Source organism: Grampus griseus (assembly GCF_964374135.1).
Source record: "Grampus griseus genome assembly, chromosome: 10".
NCBI classification, from domain to species: Eukaryota; Metazoa; Chordata; class Mammalia; order Artiodactyla; family Delphinidae; genus Grampus; species Grampus griseus.
In genome coordinates, this window is record NC_139004.1 from 72,460,432 (window position 1) to 72,485,599 (window position 25,168).

Sequence of the window (25,168 nt, forward strand, 5' to 3'; positions counted from 1 at the left end):
ATTCAGCATTTCTTATACTTCTTGAATGAAAATGGGATGGATTGGTGGGATTAATGGCTATTTAGAAGACACTAGTGATTCTGTCATTTTCTCTGTATAATGATTCTTCTCTAAGGAATGTGGACATATAGAGATGGACAAAAGAGGCAGAAGTTCTAATCCAGACCGAGTTCTAGAAGTAGAGCTTCACTTTTCTTTCCTGTAAAAAAAGTTAGAGGCTGAAGAAGCTATTTAAAGATTCTTCCAAAACTTTAACAGAAATGCTAATCAGTTACCAGCATAATAAATCAGTGCACCCTGACTTTAAAAAGATGTTTTGTGATTTATAGGAAATATGGAAGTCTGAATTGTGGCATGTCAGTCTCTCAAGGCCAGGTAAGAACTGACGAATTGGCAGCAAAGTCATGTTTTTAACTGAATATACTGATATGTAAGTGCTCAGAAAAAAATCTTACGGAGACTACTGTCCACGAATTTACCAGAAAGCCAAGTTAACGACACAACTGATCGCTCAGATCTGAGTTAGCCAGCACCATTTTGCTGGAGAGGGGAAACTGGACGCTTCAGGCAGGTTTGGGAAGGTTATAATCTGAGGAAACTAAAGAAGGCGCCAGCAGGGAGGTCTCCTTCATGGTCTCTGACGAAAAACGTTGCGGGAGTAGTCAAACCGCCCCAAATTCCCCAGTGCTGTCCTCACTCGAGGCTCTGGTTCCAGGAGACGTACGCCTTGCTGGGGGAAGACTGTCCCCTACGATTTACAACCAAACGCGCGGAAGCACGGCTGGCGCCCGAGGGGCGCAGTAAAACCCACCTCCGCCGCCTCGGAGGCCCAAGCTCGCAATCAAGCCCCGAGCAGTGAAGGAACCTCCGGGCCAGCCCCGTCGCGGTGACGGGCGTCACCGCGAGCCAATGAGCGCGCCGGGAGGCGGAGCAGTCAGGCCAAGGGGGCGGGATTTCCCGCGCGGCAGCGCAGCCCCTTGGCGCCCGGCGAGGGTGGCAGACCCATCGAGAGAGGGCGGGTCGGGGTCAGCTGCTGCAGGCGGGCGGGCGCGGGAGCTGTGGGCGGCCGCCGCCTCGTCTTTTGCTGCGGCCCTCCCTCCGCCACGATGCCGGGGATCGACAAGCTGCCCATCGAGGAGACGCTGGAGGACAGCCCGCAGGTAAGGTGCGGGCGGCGGCGGGCTGCGAGGGAAGGAGCGGGGCTGGCCGACCCCAGGCCTGGCGCCGCCGGGGCCGCAGGTGCCAGCCCTGGCCTAGGTGGGCGCCGACCCCAAGTGCCCCCGCCGGTAGCGGGCGGCGCCCCGATCGCGGAGGCCGGGCCGCCCTACCGAGGCCCGCGTGGGCCTGCTCCGCTGGGCCGAGAGCCGCGCGCGGGGTCTGGGACGTCGGCAGGCTGCGACAGAGCCGCGGCCGCCTTGGCTCGTGGGCCCGGCGGTCACATACGCGCGCGGGGCTCCCTTGTATTTGACAAAAGATGCTTTATAATCGCCATGATGTGAGGTGGTAAATCCCGAACCTGGAATTTTCTCTTCGAAAACCTCTTCGGAGAGAATGCAGAAGGAGAAAAGACCCCGTAGACTTAATGATTTCTGACCAAGCTAGGGAAGGAAATGGATAATTTTGGGGGGGCAGATGCTGAAAGGCTGTTGATATGCCCGTGCGTAGAGTCCTCGGCGAAGCCCGTCAAGGGTCCCGGAGCCTCTCGGCCGAGTGTCGTGGCCGTGAGTGTAGCCGCTGTCACTCGGACCATGCACGCCGAGTGGAGGACGGCGCCTTCGCGGCTCCACGACTGCTGCGCCCTCGTTGCAGACTTGGCTTTAGTGAACTCATCAAAATAAAAGCCCTGTGTTTTGTGCGTTGGGGATGATGCTAGTGTGGTTGCTCTAGCTTAAGATAGTCCAGGAACACGTAACCATTACTGATGTTTTCAGTACTGAAGAATGAAATCAGCGATGTTAAAAACCATGTTGGTAGGCGCTGTAACTTGCGTTGAGAAACTTCATCCCTAGGTCTGTCTCTTACACAATAAGGGATTTCAGACGGTGTTGCTGGTTGGCTACCACTTAGAATGAAGAAAATTTTCTGAAATGTTCATTTAGAACTACAACTGCACATATTTCATGTGTCTTGACGGTTTAATATGACTCCAAATGAACAGAAGGGAGGGGCTGGATCCCCCTTTACTGTATGATATGTCTGCCATGGATGTGGTGCCAATTTTGATCGCCAAGTTGAAGTTGGGCTCTGATTGTGGGATTGATTTGTTTTTTTTCACGCTGAAAGTTATCTTCACAGGCCAGTTCCTGCTGGTAATGTACTCTTATCAGCCTGTATTGACACAAAGAGAAACTGACTTCTTGGCTTATTTTGACTGCCAGAATAGCCAGTTCAAATGCTTAACGATTTCTGTAGTATAAAATCATAAGCTACATTTGTTTCAGATGTTTAGCAAAAATTTTGTGGGATGTATTGCTCAGGTGTACTTTTGTCATTTACTTTTTTATTTTATAAGACTCAACAGGTGCCTTACCTTTCTTCTCATACCTGGGCTCGCTTTTATAGCTCATAAAGACTACACACTGCTCAGAATGGGTTACACAGTGCCCTAGCCATGACTTAGGAGGGTATAATCTCTTGACTCATCTAATTTCTTGGACTTTTCACACAATTAGTTTACAACTTGAGCTTCTTTTTTTACAAGAATGTGCTGTATTAGTATTAGTTTTATGGTAATTTTTAATGAAATAGCCACGTTGATAGTCTTTCAATTTCTAGAAGTAGTAAATTTGAACTAGTTAATGTTTACTTGGGAAGATTAATTGGGACAACTGGGATTTAGAAGGGTAAGACACTGAGAAGCAATTCTTGGGGAAAACCTGTGGCAAGATGGAAAGCCCTGGATTGGGGATTCAGGATATAAGGGTTTTAGTCATTACTGCCGCTTAGTACCTTCTACTTTAGGGCAAGTCACTTAACTTCTCTGAACTTCGGCTGTTATAGATAGTGAATGTTTTAATCTTTGTACTTGATTATAAAAGTAATAGTTGTTTCCTTCAGAAAAATTGGAAGATACAGAAAGCACACAGTTACCTGTCGTGCGCCCAGCAGCAAACTCTGTTAACAGTTTGCTTTCTTTTTTCTAGTTTTTTTCTCTTACACATTCTAATGTGATTGAGATTATATTGTGCATAACGATTTTTATTTGGCTTTAACTACACATTGTACCTTACGTACCTTCACACGTTATTACATACTGAATAAAAAATTCAAAGGTTGCACATTTCCTTGACTCACTTAATATAGTTGTCCTGTTGTTGGACTTTTAGAGTTTTTCCCAAGTTTTGCTGTTATATATAGTGCTAAGATTAATGCTTTTGGGCATCAATTTTTGTTCTCATCTGGACTATTTATCTAGGATAGAGTCCAAGAAGTTGAAAGCTCCTGATAGAGATGTTTTTATTAGATTATTTGATCCTAGTCAAAAATGGCCTGCCAGTTGCTGTGTAAAAAAGTTAGAGCCTGGGAGTCTTGAAGGACTACGCTGAATTACAATTATCCTTTTTTAGTTTTAATTTAAAGTAGCGAAGTATTAAAATAGGAGTATATTTGCAAGTCCAAATCCAGCTGATTGCACATAAACATCTTTAGAATTATCTTGCACAAACCATACCATTCTGCAAAAGATACCATGTTGAAGTAGGAAATCTTAAGACTATACTAGATGCCTTATCAATGCTTATATATTGTTTTGAAAATCAGAAACAAAATTAAACTTTCTATTTAGCAAGAAAAGATATGATCTTTAAAAACATAACTGATTTTATATGTAGATAACAATCTTATCAATGATCCATCTAAGCTAGAACTGTGAAGGCAAACTCCAATCCCAAATGGAGGCTTTTCTCTTTGGCATAATATGAAATACTCAAAGATTATGAGATGTACTTTTTTTAAATTCACATTTTGACATCTCTTATATTGAGATGCCCCTTACAGTTGATGTTGTTTTACTTGTAATTGCCTGCAAATGTACACACTTGGTTATTTCTCCTAGTGACATGAGTGGCTAAGTGCAGCCTTTTAATGTTCAGCCAACAAATCAATTCACAGCCACTTGAAGGATTATCAGTCTTGTTTTTGTCTGAAAATATTTCTTTGACAGCTAGTAACATGAAGCAAGTGCTGCCACCAAAACTTGCTGACTGGGTATCAATAATTTGGAAGAAAATATTGGAGATAAAAGTGGAGCACTTCTGAGAAATATTTGTCACCTGCTCGTGGCACAGAATAATACTGGATGTGAAAACATGGCTAGCGGTGTCTCTTATGTCAAAAAATTACCCACAAGAGTTGAAATTTTAGGGTTATATTAAGCTTGTGCAACTTGTGTTTTCTTTTTTGTGTTTATATGAGAGTTATATAAAAAATTCTGTCAAAGATCTGTTTCCATAAATATAAAGTAAAAACTTCAAGACATTAGAAAACCTGAATTCATAGCTTAATTGCCAGCATTGTTTTGTTTGTGACAGTAGTATATTAAACTGGCACAGCTCACAGTGGATGCCGTCATAGATTCAATGAAATGGTACCATATTGATTGCATTTTTGTAAGCTGCTAACTTTAAACAGTCATTATACAGTGTTGAACTCAATCTTATTAGCTTTACATAAGAAAGCTGTTTCAACCCTGTTTGAGGCTAAGAACATCTTTTTAATATAAGTCCACTACACATTTTTGCATAAATGTGTTATTCCTTGAATTAGAATGCTAATTTTTGAAGAAAAAAAATGTAAGTGGCACACTTTTCTTAAGAATGGCACTAGCGAAACAAGATTTCATGATGCTTTCTTTTTTACATCTTAAAATAGCACTTGGGGAATGGCAGTAGGGCACTAGAGCTAAAAAATAAAAAGATTCTGCCAGATCTAAATTTCTGGGGCATTGGGAAGTAGAGGATTGAGATAACTTGGACTTCATATACTGGCATAATGATTTTGCGCTGCTTTTTAAAACAACCATAGTGACTTAGCTTTCTCTTCTGAAAGTAGGAAGCTAAGGAATAAGTTGATTTTTAGAAACCAGCTTCTAAGGCTGAGGTATAAATTAACTATTTGTAGAATAAAAGTACAAGGTCATCTTTTAGATTTTAAGCTGTAGTTATCTCAATAATTGTTGGAATTTAATTCTTATCCTGCCTTTGGGATATAAAAAGGTGAACATACTTTGCCTTTATGCTGAGTTTCCTTATCTCTGATCCTTTTTATTGACAGTCTTAACATTTACTGACTGACAAGTTTTTACTCTTAAAGTGAAGGTAATTTTTACATGCTTATGCTCATTGTGGGGGAAAAAAAAAAAAGCCTAACAACATAGAAATGTATAAAGAAGAAGAAAAATGATTCCAAATTCTGCACTCAGAAAAAACCTAGTTAGCATTTTACAGGCCATGTTGGGGAGGGGAAGGGGTACTATGGTGTTATTTTGGATTATGATGGGGAGGGGGTTGGCACTACTAGAAGAGACTATGGAGAAAGAGAAATAACCAGGGACTTCCCTGGTGGCGCAGTGGTTAAGAATCCGCCTACCAATGCAGGGGACACGGGTTCAATCCCTGGTCCGGAAAGGTCCCACATGCTGTGGAGCAACTAAGCCCGTGCACCACAACTGCTGGGCCCACGTGCCGCAACTACTGAAGGCCGCGTGCCTAGAGCCTGTGCTTCGCAACAAGAGAAGCCACTGCAATGAGAAGCCCATGCACCGCAACGAAGAGTAGCCCCTGCTTGCTGCAACTAGAGAAAGCCGCTGGGCAGCAATGAAGACCCAACACAGCCAAAAAAAAAAAAAAAGAGAGAGAGAGGGAAATAATCATACTAAGTTATCCTGAAAAAAGATATTTAAAATATTTATACATAGAATACTGTTAATATAGCCTTGACTGATTCTGTAGATTTGTTCTTAATTACAGACTTTTTAATTCATAAAAATATACCTTTGTTGTTCCTTCTAAGGTTTATATAACACAGTTGGAAAATCTATCTGTTTTAATGAAGTGAAATTGAGAATAAAGAACCCTAGCATCTTGGCATTACTATCAAGAGAGAGAAAATAGATCAAAACTCAGAATTGTTAGAGTTCTGATATCCTGTGATTTTTGCATCTTTTAGGAAAAAAAGATTTCCACTTGATTTATATAATCGTTAACATAAACTTACTGCTTTTATTTTATACAGACAAGGTCTTTACTGGGTGTATTTGAAGAAGATGCTACAGCTATTTCCAACTATATGAACCAGTTGTATCAAGCTATGCATCGGATTTATGATGCACAGGTAAAGAACTAAAGGCTGACTCAGTGCATTTGTAAAATAAATCTTTAAGCCCATGAGGACAGAGATAGTGTCTGTCTTATTTACTGGTGCCTAGCCCTGTCCAGGGTGCATAAGTAATAAACATTTGTTGAATGGATGAATGAACATTAAGTAGTTTGTATTACAGAGCTTACATTTCAATTACTAGTGTATAGTTTGTAGCACTACAAAAGTGATGAAGATTGAAGCATCTGCTCCTTTTCCCCAAACATAGTAAGGACTTTCTTAGTGAAACTCATTGATAGTGATCTTTGCATAAGATTTGACTTAAAACCCTGTATTGTCACCAGTATTTTCCCTAATCACGCTTTTAATCTTATGGGATACTTCTCCTTTTTGAGCAGAGGATTTGTAAGTAGCTAGCCTCTATCTAGTTAGAAGGTAATAGATATAGCTCTAGTAGATATAGCTATATCTATAGAGTAGATATAGCTCTGGGGTACTAGGAGATGAATTTTAAAAGGATATGACTAGATTATTTTGGTTGAACAGGCATAAGATTTGAGGCTCTGTTTATGTAACTTAATTATAAGCCTTAACAGCAACCTGGGTTCTATGATAAACTCTCTTTGGGATTAATTAAGTGTACAAGTTTCTTTTTTGCCCCTTCTCAATTTCTCTTCTTTCTGGACTCAAATTTTCATTATGTACTTTACAGTTACTGTAATAGTTACTTATTTATTTTTCTTAGTGATAGGTTGCTCAAGAATTTGATTTCTGACCACACAGATTAATATGTAAAAGAAACATTACATGTGTCATTATATTCATCACTGAAAAAAAACCTTTAAATTAAAAAAAGTATTTCCTTCATATGGCTACATTGCTATATGGTATGACTAGGTCATATGGTTGTATGTTATTAAATGCTTCTCATGGTCTAGTATCAGCATCTAGAGAGAGGGATAATCAGTTATCAATGTAGACTCTCTGAAGATTCTGGCTAACATTTTGTACAGTTTACTTCTAGCTTTAAAGCTTTAACTATTCGTTTTTATTAGCTAAAAAGAAAAAGCACACACCTGGGACACTGCTGAATTCCTTGATGGTGTCTATTTCGTGGTTTGAGTTTCCCTTTAAAGTGCTTAGTGGTAGTTCCCTTTCCAATGGCTTAATGAGGGGTTTTGAGAACATGTTGTACAATATTTATGTTAAGTGATAAATAAAAGTGGCATAGGAATCTTCAATTAAAACTTTTTTCTTAATCTGTACTACTGTGTTAATTTGAATGCTCATCTTTTCTCGTAGAACGAATTAAGTGCAGCAACACACCTGACTTCAAAACTTTTAAAAGAATATGAAAAACAGGTACTATATATGAAAGTTTTAAAAGTATAATTTAAAATATGCAGTGATACAGTATCTGTATAGATAAACAGAATTTCTTATCAATAATCCTAAGCCTTTTGGGATTCACAGAAGGTAATTTTGATATGCCGTTGAAATTCCATTATGCACTTATATCTAATTTTAATGAGTTAATGTTAGACACAGAGGTTATCTAATTTACCTCTCTTTTTTCAAATGAAGAAACTGAGGCTTGCTCAAGGTTACACAGCTGGCTAGTAGAGAAATTGGAGCTAATTTTAAATCTTTGAACTTCTAGTATGGTGTGCATTCCTGTACACCATGTTGATTGGTCACTTAGCAAACATTTTAATTAATGTGTACTACTTATATGAATTACATTATTTTATTAAAACGATGTTTTTAGAGCTTATTCAAAATTTTAGAAGTTTTCTGAAGTTATTTAAAAATTATAATGTCACTCACAAAAGACATACAGCATTGGACCTTTACCTCATCTCTGTTTCTCACTTTTCAGCGTTTTCCACTGGGGGGTGATGATGAAGTTATGAGTTCTACTTTGCAACAGTTTTCAAAAGTTATAGATGAGGTAAATGCTTATTTTATTTTGCTTGGATAAGTGATCTTATAATTAAGTTACTGAAGTTGTTTAGCTTTTATTGGGAAGTTTTATTATTAGGATTTTATGAGTAAATCTCAATGATAAAAGATTACTATTTAAAGAAGGCCTTATTTCCAAATCTTGGTGGCTGTCTTGTAGAAACAATACTATCTTTGTCTGATTAAAGCAAATTGTTTTCAAGGAATAAGCATATAGATGTGCCGTCTCTACTTTCATGTACCATTCAGCCTTTAATTGTGTAGTCTGATGTAGGCAGGGAGAGAAGAGTTAAGCTGTTAGCCATAGCTGGGCTCTTTATGGTTTCTCTGTTTTTTACATTGAGCAGTATTTTACCATTCATTTCATTAATCCTTGCTTCCCAAACAACCAGTACCAACCATTAATTTCTCTACCAGTCAGCAGAACAAATCATTAAGACCTCGAAGCCAAGAGGAAGCAAGGTGGTGAGAAATGTTTGGAGAATCCATCCATAGCTACTTTGTACTACTGCAGTGAAAGCTCTTCTTTTCAGATGAGCCATTAGGTAGTTCTGTCTTTTCTAGTCTCTTAACTGGAAAAGTAGTTTTTAGAAATACTTTAATAACTCATCATAGCAAAATATTGTCACAGGAGATCAATTTAAAGAAATATTTATAGGAAATGGAATTTTTTATTGTGGTAAAATATACATAAAATTTACCATTAATGACATTTCGCACATTCACAATGTTGTACAACCACCACTGATGTTCCAGAACATTTTCATCATCATCCCAAAGGAAACCTACTAGGTGCCTATTAAGTAGTCACTGCCTCCCTCCCCTCAGCTCCTGGCAACCATAAATCTGCTTTCTGTCTGTATGGATTTGCCTGTTTTGGATATTTCATACAAATGGACTCATACAATTTGTGGATTTTTGCGTCTGTCTTCTTTCACTTGGCATAATGTTGTCAGGGTTCATTCATGTTGTAGAAAGAATCAGAATTTCATTTTTTGTTTTTATTTTGTTTTGCTGAATAAAATTCCATTGTATGTATACCACATTTTATTTATCCATTCATTAGTTGACAGACATTTGATTTGGGTTGTTTTCCATCTTTTGGCTAATGTGAACAGTGCTGCTGTGAGCATTCATGTACAAGTTTTTTGTTTTTGTTTTTTCAAACGCCAGTTTTCAGTTTTTTGGGGTATATACCCAGGAGGGGGAATTGCTGGATCATATAATAATTTTATGTTTAGCTTTTTGAGAAACTGCCAAACTGTTTTCCACAGCCCTTGCACAATTTTACATTTCTGCCAGTAATGTAGGAGTGTTCCAATTTCTCCACATCCTTATCAACACTTGTTATTTTCATTAATTTTTTTTGCTATAGCCATCTAAGTGGGTATGAAGTGGAATCTCATTGTAGTTTTTTTTTTTTTTTTTTTTTTTTTTGCGGTACTCGGGCCTCTCACTGCTGTGGCCTCTCCCATTGAGGAGCACAGGCTCTGGACGCGCAGGCTCAGCGGCCATGGCTCACGGGCCTAGCCGCTCTGCAGAATGTGGGATCTTCCCAGACCGGGGCACGAACCCGTGTCCGCTGCATCAGCAGGCGGACTCTCAACCACTGCACCACCAGGGAAGTCCCCTCATTGTAGTTTTGATATGCATTTTCCTGAAGGCTAATGATGTTGAGCATTTTTTCCTATGCTTATTGACCATTTGTATATATTTGAAAAGTATCTATTCAGACCTTTGCCCATTTAAAAAAAATTATGTTTATTTTTTCATGTTTATTTTACTTTACTTTTTTTGGCCGCGCCTCATGGCTTGTGGGATCCCAGTTCCCCGACCAGGGATTGAACCCAGGCCCTAGGCAGTGAGAGCAAGGAGTCCTAATCACTGGACCACCAGGGAATTCCCTGCCCAATTTTTAATTGGGTTGTCTTTTAGTACTGAGTTTAAGAGTTCTTTATTCTAAAGTATACAAGTCCCTTATCAGTTATGTGATTGGTAAATATTTTCTCCCCTTCTGTGGGTTGTCTTTTTATTTTCTTGATAGTATCCTTTGATGCACAAAAGTTTTCAATTCTGATGAAGTCCAGTTTATATTTTCTTTGGTTGCTTGTGCTTTTGGTGTCATATCTTAGAAACCATTGCTAAATTCAAGGTTATCACGTTTTCTTCTGAGAGTTTTAAATGGAATTTTTTTGACTGTCACCTAATTATGTGATAACATCACATAATTTTAGGGTTCCCTTATGTAAATGTATCAGTACCTTTTTTAACTTTTTGGCCGCACCACTTGACATGCAGGATCTTAGTTCCCCAACTAGGGATCGAACCTGTGCCCCCTGCCATGGAAGCACAGAGTCTTAACCGCTGGACTGCCAGGGAATCCCTATACCAACACCTTTTTACTAGGTTTTGTTCAGTTTCCATAATGCTGGTTGATTGTCTCTTTGTAGTTATTTGGCCTTTTTGGTCTTTCTTTTACCAGCTTAGCTCTTGTCATGCGGTACTTTCAACACAGCTTGCTGATGCCATGATGTTCCCCATTACCCAGTTTAAAGAAAGAGATCTGAAAGGTATTGAAGTCAAGCTTATGTTTACTTTCATTAGCTGTCGGAAGATCACTGCTTGTAAAATGTGTAATACTCTATACCTTAACCATTTCTGACTGTAGCAAGTGTCACTTTTACTTTAATTGGTTGCTAAACATTTACAGGAGCTCCTGCTAGATGTTAAGCTAGATACTGAGGAGTACTTATATGAATAAGATGTCACATCCCTTGAGAAAGCCCAGAGAAGGAGATGGGTAAACAGATAATTCTGGTACTCTTATAATTAGGGATGAGCAAGGTGCTGTGGGGGCTCAGAGGAGGGTGTCAGAAAGGCTCCCTCACGGACGTGCCATGAGCACTGAGCAAGGAAGAAGAATTTGCCAGGAGAAGAGAGTCACTGTTCTACTGGAGGGACCAGAAAGCACAGAGTTATGGGTAGAAATGCATGTGTTGTTTTGAGAAACTGAGTGTGGCTGCAATGTTGGATGTGTTGGGGGATGGCGGGAGACAACTCTAGAAATAGATTAATTGGGATTAGATCATGCTAAAGATGTTGGACTTGAGTTTATAAGCAAAGAGAAGACAATGGAGGTCTTTAAGAAGTATACCTTTGTTTTTGGAGGATGGATTTGATGCTAGGAGAATGGACTAGGAAGTTGTGAGACTCCAGTGAGGTGTGACCAGGGCCTGAACTGGGACAGTGGCGCAGGAGATGAGGCGTGTTAGTGGGCTGGAGTGGTGGGAGGTAGGGGCTGGTCCATCTAACAACCCATGTCTCAGTAGCTTGTGGTGGCTTTCTTTTTTTCCCATTTAGGATTATTACGTGATAAAATGAGAGCGTTTATAGACTTGGCTCTGCTTTCTTAAAATTTACAATCTCAGACAATCATACAGACTCATTTACAAAGTATGTATAGATAGAGTAAAAACATTGTACTAATGTATTAGTGGATGATAAAGTATTTAAATTATACATGGAATAAAGACAAATGTATTTTAGAGATAGAATTAATATTTGTCTTGGTACTCTTCAAGAATAATCTGTTCCAAGGTCAAGAGACAAGACCTCTTTTCTCCATCTAAGGGGACTGAATATCATAATCTTGTCAATAAAATGTTCTTTTTATCATTCAGCATTTGAACTTATTAGAGTCAGTATCAAAAAATCAATTGGTTGGATTCTGGTACTAAATCAGAACATTTGTATATCTTAGAATTTGCAGTGTTTTTTTTATTTTAAATTTACTTATATTATGTATTTATTTTTGACTGTGTTGGGTCTTCGTTGCTGTGTGCAGGCTTTCTCTAGTTGCGGTGAGCAGGGGCTACTCTTCGTTGCGGTGCACAGGCTTCTCTTCTCTTGTTGCAGAGCACGGGCTCTAGGCGCGCGGGCTTCAGTAGTTGTGGTGCATGGGCTCAGTAGCTGTGGCTTGCGGGCTCTAGAGCGCAGGCTCAGTAGTTGTGGCCCACAGGCTTAGTTGCTCCGCGGCATGTGGGATCTTCCCAGACCAGGGCTCGAACCTGTGTCCCCTGCATTGGCAGGCGGATTCTTAACCACTGCGCCCCCAAGGAAGCCCTCAATGGTTTTAAAATTTTGTTTTTGGGTCATATTACAATTTGTGGCAGGTACAATTTCTGGTGGTGTAACTGTTGTTAATGATAGTAAATGTTAGGCTAGTTGAAACACAATAACTTTTTCACTTTAAACGTTGAACTTTGAAATATTTGGAGTTTTAATAGTAGCTTAAATGGCAGTTACTGTTTTCTAAACAAAATTTAAGATAGTTCGTAAATATACTAAACTGAAATTATTCTTGAACTTTTCCAGAAATATTGACATTAAAGGAAGTGTTTCAGATTGCTAGTAATGGTAAGCTCTGAATACTTTGTACATTTATTTCTTGTATTGATGCATTTCTTTATCAATACAAATCTGTGGCCAAATTTTATGTAATAATTGAAAAGAATGAACCTAATTAAAAGTTTAAGTGAATATTATTTAAATCCTTGTTATTTAAGTTGCACTATTTATGCTAGAAGAAATATTTTAAAGGAAGTTAAATCTTGTGGTTTGTTATCTTCGTAATACCTAAGAAGGCAGTATATTTTCCCTTCCTCATTTTCCTGTCTATTCCATATTTTCTTTAATGAGCATTTGCTATTTCTGTACTAAAAAATACTTCAAAAAACTTTTAGTGGACTACTGTTTCCTTGGAATTAAATGTTTTTACCAATTTAATAAACAGAAACATACTTTAGGGGGAAATTTGGCTGTGGGGGACATTTGGGTGGAGTGATCACATAGTAGGGAATTCTTATTTTGCTTTAGTACATTTGTTGAAAGATGCACATGTGAAAACCGTTAAAGCACTTATAAGTTTTGCAAAGTACTGTTGTATATTTGTTAATAGTCATTTCTGTTTTCCAGATCATGATGCTGCAATTAACAGATATAGCAGATTGTCAAAAAAAAGAGAAAACGACAAGGTGTGATACATATTACTCCTTCAGTATCACAATTAACAACTGTTTCATTAGGTGGTCTCCTTTCTTCAGTTTAAAAGTGGTAGCCAGCACTTGCTTTGTGTGCTTTGCTGTATTGCCCTTAGTTTATTCTTTCCTTCTAGTTATTTCAAAGCCTTTCTGTTAATTGTTAATTATCAGACAATTAATAATTGTCTTTTTAAACAAAATATTTTTCTGTTGATAGAGTTTTATAAGTAAACATAGCTATTCCAAAATGTAATTGATGCCCAGGTGTAACATTGCCTCCTTTTGCTTTGTATTTTGATAACACTGCATTTGTTTTATATATGTATTCAAAAGTGTGTTCTGATATACAGTGGTTAAAAAGTTGAATTGTTACATACATAATTGAATGAAATTCTGTTTTGAAGACCTCCTCATTTACAGGGAATATATATATATATATATATATATATATATATATTTTATGCTTCTTCAAGGAGTGAAATTCAGAAATATTATACTACATTTGAAGAGAAATGCGTTTGAGTAAAGAACAAAGAACAGAGTATTAACAAGTTCATCTAGATGCTCCTTAAAATCATTTCTCTCTCAGTGCCTAGTCCAAGGCTTGATCAGAGTAGGCCTCCTCTAGATGCTTGTGAGTGAGGTGGTCTCTGTGCCCAGGAATTGGCGTCTGCAGCCTTGGCTGCGGCTGCTGGTAGGGACACAGTGACCACTCTGGGAATCCACAGTTGGGTATGATTACTATCCAACAGCCACTGTGACCCAAAAAGGGAATGTTTCTCTCACAAATTCAGTACAAAGATCTGCTTTCACTGATTACTTGATGGTGCAAATATTTATAAAATACATACATTTTTAGATCTACATTACTTTGTTACTTTGCCATAGAGAAGCAGTTAAGGCTCTAAGTATGAACTTTGTTTTTACATTGCTTCTGGCTGTTCCAGGTATTTTTAAATACATTCTTCCACTAATTCAATTTATTTGAAAAATTTATTGAGCACCTACTACATGTTGGGTACTATGGGGGAACAATGTGAGTAGGCTCCACCTCTGCCCTCAAGGAGTGGATAATCCACATCTATCAAAGGCTTCCTGTATGAAGGCATGTGACTAGAACAGCTGCCAGAATACAGGGATGAAGAGAACACTGAATTATCACTGAGTTAAGTGCAGTAAAGAAGTCTTAACAAAATGCTGGGAGAGCAGAGAGAGGACAGTATATCTTTGATTGGTAAGTTGGGAAAGGTTACACTTTAAGTACCTTAAGCAGGAAAAGCAGGAAAAGAGAAGAGACAATGTATGTTACGTAACAGGTGCTCAATAAATATTTGTTGTCTGAATACAAGAACTCAAGGGACATAGTTTAAGTGTGGGTGAAGGAAAACAAGTACAAGAAAAGAGGAGCAGTAGGGAGAGAACCAGAGAACTAGGAGGCAAGTGGTATGCTGTGAACTGAAAAAGGTCAAAGATTAATGACTAAGCTAATACCAGACTGTTGTCTGCTTTTCCTCCATGTGGTAGACCTTATCTGCCATGTTTAGTTTAGTTACTATAGCTACTATAGTTACTATAGTTCATAGCTATGTGTAGAATGCTGCTTTTAATGTGCATTTTAAAAAATAAAGTGGTTGGTAGTAAAACAGGAAAACTATCTTAGCCAATATTCTGCAGGATTTCTATCTCAGAAAATAAGACAGCTATGTACAATTGCTGGTGATGCACCTTTTTCCTTGGGTAGTCTCTTCCCCTCAGCCACTACTAAAGATAATTCAAAATTAAATAAATAATAGTATTTTTAATCTTTCACTCAAAGGTGAAGTATGAAGTAACAGAAGATGTCTACACTTCCAGAAAAAAACAACACCAGACCATGATGCATTATTTTTGTGCATTAAATACTCTTCAATACAAAAAGAAAATAGCGTTGTTAGAACCTCTACTTGGGTACATGCAAGCTCAGGTGAATATTGTACTGTGTTCTGGATTATAACTGTCCTAAGAACTTTATATTAAGTTTGATTTTTATGTTAAATGTAAGGATATTACAAACTAAGGTCAAATACTCATTTGTGTCTGTGATTTTAAAGCATTTTTTAAAATGTCAGAGTGCTGTTTTAAGGAAGTTAGGGAGAAGGGTTTTCCTAGCAAATGAAGATTTCAAATATTTTAGGGTAGATGAAACCACTTACCTTGTATTTAGACCTTGCCCATCACAGCTGGGGACAGAAAGATAAATGAATTCCAAAGCTACTCCTATTGCTCAAGCTTCCACTCACTCTTGCTTCATAATAGATCTGAAAGAGAATGGACGTGTTTGAGCTTATCTCATGTTCCTGGCATACTTCCTGAGTTAAAATTAATGGATGAACTCCAAAGTATTCCAGGAGTTGTACATCAGGAAGGAGGCTAGAAAATTAAATTTGGGTAACATAAGATGAAATAGCAGTCCCCTAAAAGCAAGAGTTTAAAGAAATTTGAATATTCCTTTGAATATAAGTACTTATTATTCCTCAGATATAAAACTTATCTTTGTAGTAAACATGAAATAGTTTATCCATATGACTTACTTGAAATATTTTAAAATATATTTTCCAATTTTAAAAACTTGCTTACTATATGCATGTGTTAATATATAAGATGATGCACAGTGAAATTTAAGTGTAGTTTCTTCAGTGGCTCTATGCCCAGTAGAAATCATTGTAAACTACAACCTATTTTTACACAGTTGGAAATAATCCTTTGTTTTTTACTTAACTATGTATTTTGGTGATTGTTTATATGATTCACTCTAAGTATTTTGTGTGTATGTGTTTCTGTTGTTCAACCTCCCATTCCCATACCCTCTTGCCCCAGATAAGTTTCTTTAAGATGGGTTCTGAAAATCTCAATGACCAACTGGAAGAATTCTTAACTAATATTGGAACAAGTGTACAGAAGTAAGTATTTTCTTCCTTAAAATTGAAAATGAAGTTATGAGAATGATAAGTTAACAGCTAAATACCATAATCTAAAAATATTTACCACTTAATTTCTGAGTGGCTATTTTCCCTGCCGTGAGAGTGTTTCTCGAGTGGCTCGTGGATGCTTCTTGGTTTTCTCACCATCTTTTCCACAGAATTTGAACTCTGAATTTCATAACAGTGTCAAATCTGATGGTATTTTATTGATTGTAGACTAGGTTTTATGTCTGAATACAACAGACACATAATAATTATCCATAAGTGAATTATCTTCACAGTTATCTGAATTGTAGGGGATGGATGGGAGAGTACTAAATGAATCTTGCTTTGCAAGCCATGAAAGATTAAAGAGACAGAGAAAGTAGTTCTAATCAGGTTCAAAGTCTGAGCAGTGATGTGGTTAATCTGCGATATGGAGGGAGATGAAAATGATTGTTTTAAACGCACAGGGCAGAGCAGTTTGAAAATTCCTCCAAAATATGAGTCATTCAGTGTGGCTTCATTAGTTTTGGAATTTGGTATTGTTCCCAAATATCTAAGTTTCCAATAAAATGTAAAGCTGCTTTATAACACGCCACTTTAACCACTCATGCCACTGCTGTTCTCTTTAGGAAAATATATACAGAACAAATATACAGATAAATAAGATTGGTAAGGAGTTCTTTGTCTGTTGTAGTTGGTAGTAAATAATCTGTTCCCTCTGTTAGTGTTCGCAGGGAAATGGACAGCGATGTAGAGACCATGCAGCAAACAATAGAGGATTTGGAAGTAGCCAGTGACCCCTTGTATGTGCCTGACCCAGATCCCACAAAATTTCCTGTTAATCGAAACTTAACCCGAAAGGCTGGATACCTTAATGCTAGGAAGTAAGAAAACTATTGTTATTTTCATATATTGTGTATCAATTAAGGTAATAGCAAGTGAATATAATAAATGATATCTCCAAACTGTTCTGATTTTACTAAATGTTGAAACTTTTTACTAATACCACTATTAGTATTTATGCCAACTTTTTGACAGATGAGGTACATGAATAATTTTCAAAAGTAAAATTCTATTTAGATATTTATCAAATGATTTAGAATTATTTTAAAAAGTGAAACCAATTTGAGTTTAAATAAATCTAGCATAACATGTGAATGCTATTAAATATCATTATCATACTTTAAAATATATGTAATTACACCATCAAGTCAAATTTTAGTTTTTACCTAAAGATGGGATAAAGCAAGTTAACTCTAACAGTAAAATAAATTCTTTTGTTTTGAATTTATTCCCTTGAAATACAGTTGGACTGTATTTTATGGAGCATCATAACAGCTGTAATTTGATCATTTCCAGCCTTGTTTTGGAAATATATACATGCAGAATCACACAAGTGGGTCAGTTTATGTGAATTTATTTTAGAGACTGAAAACCTGATGTTTATATTTTCTACGCACCTTGGTGCCTTTTTGCAAGGTGGTTCTTTGTGATGTGCTTTACCTTTATCTTGTGTCTGGCTGATGATGGGATTTTAGGTGTGTTGTTATTAAAGAGTGAATGTACTTTCTTCATTTAGTAAAACAGGCTTGGTGTCATCTACCTGGGACAGACAGTTTTACTTCACACAGGGTGGAAACCTAATGAGTCAGTCCCGTGGGGACGTAGCAGGAGGCCTGGCCATGGACATAGACAACTGTTCAGTAATGGCTGTGGACTGTGAAGACAGGCGATACTGTTTTCAGATCACTTCTTTTGATGGCAAAAAGTTAGTATTTTTCCCTACTATTAAAAAAAATCTGTCATATTTTAAACTACTGAAATGTAGGATAATTCCTTTTCACTTGGACATTGTACACATGTTAGAATTATTATGTATTAAGATAATTTTCTTTTTAATCTTGTAGAAATTAGTTGAATTTTCCTTTTTGACTTAGATAAATGATGTCTTAATATTTTGAGGTTGTCAAAGCAAGTTTATGTGGTAAAGACCTGGGATTTCATGTTAAGAGACTGGTCACTGAAAATCCAGCATGGTATGGGGAAGGCAGCACAAGCTAGTGGAAAGAACTCCAACCTTGGGGTCAGAAAGTTCAAATTCTGGATCCACTACCTACTTTACAGTGTTAGACAAGTTACCTGACCTCTCTGAGCTTCAGTTTTCTACATGTAAAATGGAGGTTGGGGGGTCCTTCATTTCTATTTTGTGAATTGTTATGTAGAATAGAAATCTAACATATGTAATGTGCCTAGCATGTAGTAGGTGCTAATAATAATATTTTTAAATGTTAATCACATATTTCTGATCAAATTAATTATTTAGGCCATTAATGTTTACGTGCCATTTTAAAACTTCTATTACCTTTGCATTAAACAAGAATCCCATAGAGCAGCTTTTAAAACAAATTTTTGAGAAGCACAGAACAATACAAAAAGATGTATGAAAAAAAGCTATAATCTCATTAACCAGAAGCAATAATTAACTTTTTGGTCACTGCCTTACAGTTTTTATTTTTTATTCTAAGTACATTTTTAAAATAGCTGAGGAAATACTGAATGTTTATTTCATATTCCTTCTATAAACAAACAATGAATGTCAATTACTGTGTGTCATTTATCACACTGGATGTTGGGAGTCCCTTTGTTCATTTGTCAAAATTACCAAACTGTTAACGTTACTGGATGTATTTACATTTTTGTATTTCCAGTTTTTTGCTAATGCTTAACATGATTTCCCATTTCACATTCCTGGTGTGATTCAAAATTAGTGAAAAAAATTTTTTTCTAACTCTTAAATATTAACATCTATAGAAAAGCTACATATCCCTATGTTAGTGATTAATATGTTGAAAAGTTTTACTTAACCATATTCAAGGAAAAATAATAAATAATGAAGTAAAATTAGTATTTTCTATTAGGACCACTGATTTGTGTTTGAAATATATATGGTAAGTGTCAGAAAGTTGAAATGCATTGTCTTAGTGTCAATGTACCTTTGTTATAGTCTGCCTTCTGAAAACCAGCACATTTCTTTTTTGGTACATCTTGGCATAGATAGACAAAGTCAAGAGTTGTTAAAATCTGAGTCCTGATACCTCTGATAGTCTCCTTTCCTTAAGATACTGGTTGGTTATGTGTTTTCTCTTTGTTTGTTTCATACTGATGTGTATCTTTAAAGATAAAAATTTCTCACTCATGTTAAAAGTACTTTAGAAAAAAGTTGACTGTCAAACTTTTTCTCTTTTTTTTTCAGGTCTTCAATTTTGCAAGCAGAGAGTAAAAAAGACCATGAAGAGGTAAAATTTTATCTACTTAATTTCTTCAGCATCATCTTAAGATATTTTTCTGATGACAAAACATATTGATGTGTTCATTATAGAAATTTGGAAAATCCTAGTTAATTACAAATCTTTTTTTCAAAAAAGTCTATTGTCCTCAAGCAACATTCTTAAGTTTTGCATGGAATTTTACAACTGGACCTATAAGGAGAGACCTTAGAGATCATTTCTTGCTGTCTTTTTAAAAGCTCAAATTCAGAAATGACCTTGTGACTGCTGCTTTCTGGCAGGCTGTTAGTATCATGAGGCGAGTTTAATCTATTCCCTTCTCTTACCAACTCTCGAGACAGTATTTGCTGCATTAAGAACATAGTGGCAGATGTAGCATGGCAGGAAGCAACTAAAGCTTAAAACCTTGGGGAAATGAAAGACAGAAAAACAAAAATTTGGGAGTGTTTGTTCTTCCTCGTGAGTCTTTTGTTTTTGGCTCCATTTTTACTTGTCGTTCACCAAATATGGAAGGTAAGTTGTTATTATATAATTGTGCTGGTAAAAGACAAGTTTAGAAATTATGTAGAGATCAACTTTTATTTACTTCTTATGGAAAAGAGTAGGTATTAAAACGTGCTTCTGGTCTCTGAGGAATACAGACATATGGCTGTTCTTTGCAGGGTTTACCAAACAGAATATTAGGTTAGCTTTGTAAGGCTCCTTAGGCACTGGAATACTTGAGAGTGAAGCAGAGGATGTGGGGCAGAGAGTGTTTTCTGTGTTATTTATAAACCTGAAAGGGAAGTATGTAAAATACGTTCACAAGGAATATATTTAGCTCTTAACTTTTTTTACATTGGTATTAATCATGGTATCTGAGTCCAGACTGTCTTATTTGGTGGGGATTAGATATAATTTATATTAGATATAAAAAAATTTATATTAGATATAAAAAAATTTATATTAGATATAAAAAGATAAATATAGACTATTAAATTACAGTTTAACATGATAGCTATATTTTTTATTTCCTTGTATGAAATAAATCTGGAATTTAAAAATAACAAATCTGTTCAGTGTTCTGTTATACCTTCATATGTTGTACATATATATGCTTTTGCATATAGGAAGGTATTTATATCATAAGAAAGATTATATGTTATTTCTTCTAGTGAAACTTCTATGTCAGTTAAATATTAAACATTCTCTTTTAGAAGGGAAGCATTGTAGAAAAAAATATTAATCGTATTTTTCTATTTTCCCTTTTGCAGTGGATCTGTACAATAAATAACATATCTAAACAGATATATTTAAGTGAAAACCCAGAGGTAATATTTTTATTTTATGTATCCAGATATGGCAAAATTGAATAATTCTGTGGCTTATATGGCTTTTATTGTATTTTCTCAAGTTCTGTAATCTTTTAATTTGCCCTTGAATGGGCAGCTTTCATATATCATGAATAGAATGAGTATCTGGTCTTCCTAGAACAGTAAATTATTTCAGAACGTACTGAAATCAGTCAACCAACAAATGTAAGTAGACGTCAACCTTGTGTTTAGCACCATGTTGAGCACCATGGAGAAAGGGGATATAGAAGAAAAATAGGCCATGGCCTCTGCCTTCCAGGAGCTTATGTATGTGGGAAGAGAAATCTAAAACTTTAAGTAACATTTCATATAAATTGAAAGTGTATGGTGATGACTGAAAGCTTAAGATTTCAGAATATTAAGATCAGTATGGATTTTAGTTTTAGAGAAAACTCTGTGGAGATGGCAGAAACCTGAGCTAGGTAGGATTTTTCCAGATTTTGAGGAATTTTGTGAAATTAGTTGTATAATTAGAATTGAAAGGTCTTGTTGGAGAATAATAGAAAACTGAAATGTGCATACAAATCACCTGGGGACCTTGTTAAAATGCATATTACGTTTCAGTAGGTCTGGGGTGAGGCAGCCTGAACTCTCAAGTTTTGCCAGTTATGCTTTGAGTAGTGGGTATCAAATCACATGAACTCAGCAGTGTAGACAGAGTTGTAGATGCAGTCCAAACATGCAGGCAGAACCCGGGGTGCAGAGAACTCTGGAAGGACCAGTGAGTCCTAACTGCAGTGTAGTTGGGAAGAGACTTGGTTTAAGAGAGGAGCCATCTGACCTCTGCCAGTCTTGGTAGGCCCAGCTAGGCTGTGAACCTGGCTGCCTCCCAGGGCTGTTTGGGGCTGATGGGAGGCTGGGGGTGGGGGTTACGGTTTCAGTTGAGGCAGATCGGGGCTAATTTCTCTAGGAAGCCCTACCCTTCTAAGTCTTAAACTGTCGTTGGTGTAGTGGTTAATTAGACAGGACTGTTGGGGGACATGTAGGAGGCCATTATAGTTTAGGCATGAATTGAGGGTCTGAACATGGTGGTAACCTGAGGGAAGAGAGAAGAATGAATCATAGAAACAGGTAAAAAGAAATTGGCTGGACTAGTTAGCAACTGACCGATGTAAAGGATGAAGAAACCGACCAACATAAAGGATGAAGGAGACAAAGATGACTTCCAGGTTTTAAGCCTGGATGAAGGGAAGAAATGAAGGGAAGAACAATTTGGAAAAGAAGAGTTCTGTTTTTACCATAATGGTTTTGAGGTGCCATCCAAGACACATATGATTTGGATGCCTAGGAAAAAAGTTTTGAACTAAAGAAGCAAAATCTCATGACCTGAAAAATATTAGTTGTTTCTGTTAGTTTTATAATGATCTAATGAGTTTAATCTAAGAATATCAGTGCTAATTGTAGAGAAGTCTTCTGCTTTTAGTAACTTGATCTCCTGCCAAACTTGCTTTTTCTTTCTGTTATGTCACTTGGGAAGAACAAAAAATTAAAATGCAAATTAGATGACTTGTTAATACCTAAGGAATACAAAGGGAATATAGTGTTTGGATTTGAATAAGTCAGGCTTATTGTACTCTCCTGCCAATTATCAGAAGTCAGAGTTTTAATATTTTCCAGATTATCCAGAATTATTTTATTTATATTAATGAGAAGAAATTTTGATCGATTTGTGGCATTGTCTTTATACTTTTGCTAAGACACAGAAGTGCAAAAATGTTTTGTGATTATTTTTTCTAATGTACATGCTATTTTATTTAGCTTGTGTTTTAAATTATTTAATAAGTTTAATATTTTAATAAGTTTTTAAATATTTCTTATGGAAAGCTTTTTTCAAATTTGGCCGAAAATATCCATGATAACTTTATTAATAAATACACAGATATTTCTGAGCATAAATACATTCCGGAAAATCATAAAAACTTCAGGATCATGGTTATAAAATACTTTAATATTTTGTGACTATTTCCTACTCCTTTTAAATTTCTTTATTTAGCAAATTTGAGTGCCCATATGCTACGCACTGTACTAGGCACTAGCAATACAAACCTTAATCTAAAAAAAATTTGATAGTTAAAATTTAAAGAAAAAATATTTCCTATTATGTATATTAGTAGAAAAAAATCAGATTTTCCCCCTAGATTTACAGGAAGTAAGAGGAAACTTAAGTTATAATGTTGTGAAATTAATTATGTGTCTTAATACTAAGACAAGAGAATGTGGAACAACTTTAGTAACTTCAATTTACATTTTAAGTGTAACTCAGGGACATTCTGACAGTTCAGAGAGTTATATTTAAACTTTTGGTTTTCTTGCTTTACTAATTCATCCTTTTTTTAAAAAAAAAATAGGAAATTGCTGCACGGGTAAATCAGTCAGCTTTGGAAGCTGTCACTCCTTCCCCGTCTTTCCAGCAGAGGCACGAGAGCCTGCGGCCAGCAGGGTGAGTTACCAGTCTCTGGGCTCTTTAAAGAACTATATGGGCTATTGAAAGTGTTAGCAAACACTTTGATTTTAGCAGTGTTAGTTACATTAGTACGAAATAGTTCTAGAAAATGTATTTCAAATAGGTAAATTTACCAGCAAGAGTGCTAAATAAATGATGATTCCAAATTTCCCTTGTGTTTATCTCTAGGTTAAAGTGATTTACGTTTCTGAATTTAGTAATTGGAAAGAAAAAGTCTTTTGATAAAGTCTTTTGACAAAGTAACTGTGATTTGGGATTGTGTGTATTAAAATTTGTTCTCATCGACTTATAAAATTGTATTTTCTTTTCTCATAGTTTAAGTGTTTAATTTCCAAAAGAGAAAACTAAATGCAATGCCTTCTTGTTTTCTTCTGTGCTTAGACAATCTCGGCCACTGACAGCTCGAACCAGCAGTTCAGGATCCATAGGATCTGAGCCCACAAATTTGGCTGCCCTCTCTCTAGATTCTCTCGTTGCTCCAGACACCCCAATACAGTTTGACATCATTTCTCCTGTGTGTGAAGATCAGCCTGGCCAGGCAAAAGCCTCTGGCCAGGGAGGCAGGTGGGTAATAGGAAGGTCTGTAGGGCTGTAGGGCTTATGAGCCAATTTCTACAGTTGAGAGCCATCTCTCATATACCTTGTGCATCAGCTGTGTTTTACTTTCTTTGTTTAATTACCTAACAGAATTTTGATAGTTGAAGAAGAATCATGCAGGCTTTTCTCTGTTTTTTGCCTCAGTTAAATGAGTTAAGATAATTTAGTTTTAAAAATACTCAATTCTGAATTGTTTATCAGATCTACTTCTAAGGTATTTACTCTTAAAATTACAGAAGAAAGTTGACAGTCCTATTTTTACATCATGACAATATTTTTAAAATTCTTGAGAGTAATACATGTGCTACAGGTTTATTAGAAAACTTTATATAGGGGACTTCCCTGGTGGTCCAGTGGGTAGGACTCTGTGCTTCCAATGCAGGGGGCCCGGCTTCGATCCCTGTTTGGGGAACTAGATCCCGCATGCATGCCACAACTAAGAAGTCCACATGATGCAACTAAGAGACCCGCATGCCGCAACTAAAAAAAAAAAAAAGTTATCTTGTGTCAGAATAAGAAATCTCCAGGAAGGAACTAAAACATTGTCATGCTATGAATTATTAATAAATTATCTTTTGTTTATATGATGAGAAATCCTTGTCAAAGCAGTTAAAATTTTTCTTTGGCTGTGGATGAAGGTAACGTGGCTTAAGGCAAATCATTTATTAAGTAGGTGGGGCACCTAATAAATTGATAATGTAGTAATTTGGATATACATGGCCGTGACCAAGAAAAGATAATTTACTCTTGATCACAGAAATATACTTAGCATTTGATATGATAGGTCAGACATGTATTAGGGAGATCAATTTCATGTTATCTTAAAGCCAGTGTTATCTTAGAACCACTTAGCTCTCTGTTTGTCTATAAAACCTACTTTGGATTGTACTTTTCTTCCTTCGTTGTGGGTGTGTCATGAGCCATGCACACTAAGGAGGGAGGTAGCTTCCATTCTCTAGTTAGCTTTTCTTCTTGCATTCTGTTACGTATGTCTTGAGAAACACAGGTTTAAAACTAGAAAATGTTCAAATTATCATAGTTAACTTGCGACATGTACTTAGAGGACCTAAAAAAAGGTTTTTTACAATCCAAGGGAATTCCTGGCATTTTTCTCATGTACCTAAAGTTGAAGCTAAATTAGCCATTCCTCTGTCCTACTTTATTTAAATTCAAGAACTTTTGCAACATGTTTTATTATAATGTTGAT

The 25,168-nt window shown here is 36.6% G+C and overlaps 1 protein-coding gene across 4 annotated transcripts in view; it reads left to right on the forward strand.

Moving 5' to 3' along the window:
* Positions 1 to 1,019: 1,019 nt before the first annotated feature.
* Positions 1,020 to 25,168, forward strand: part of APPL1 (adaptor protein, phosphotyrosine interacting with PH domain and leucine zipper 1) — a 34,370-nt gene continuing 10,221 nt past the window's right edge. For all 4 annotated transcript variants that reach the window (XR_014297303.1, XR_014297304.1, XM_082663432.1 and 1 more), the window contains exons 1-15: positions 1,020 to 1,160; positions 6,232 to 6,330; positions 7,618 to 7,677; positions 8,195 to 8,266; positions 10,760 to 10,847; positions 12,652 to 12,693; positions 13,252 to 13,310; positions 15,133 to 15,279; positions 16,173 to 16,255; positions 16,987 to 17,145; positions 17,841 to 18,029; positions 19,515 to 19,557; positions 20,802 to 20,858; positions 23,249 to 23,340; positions 23,746 to 23,928. Coding sequence is in view for 2 of the 4 variants with exons in the window: in XM_082663432.1 (XP_082519558.1) it covers positions 1,107 to 1,160; positions 6,232 to 6,330; positions 7,618 to 7,677; positions 8,195 to 8,266; positions 10,760 to 10,847; positions 12,652 to 12,693; positions 13,252 to 13,310; positions 15,133 to 15,279; positions 16,173 to 16,255; positions 16,987 to 17,145; positions 17,841 to 18,029; positions 19,515 to 19,557; positions 20,802 to 20,858; positions 23,249 to 23,340; positions 23,746 to 23,928 (1,427 nt within the window). In the remaining 2 variants the exon portion in view is untranslated. The remainder of the gene's footprint in view (positions 1,161 to 6,231; positions 6,331 to 7,617; positions 7,678 to 8,194; positions 8,267 to 10,759; positions 10,848 to 12,651; positions 12,694 to 13,251; positions 13,311 to 15,132; positions 15,280 to 16,172; positions 16,256 to 16,986; positions 17,146 to 17,840; positions 18,030 to 19,514; positions 19,558 to 20,801; positions 20,859 to 23,248; positions 23,341 to 23,745; positions 23,929 to 25,168) is intronic.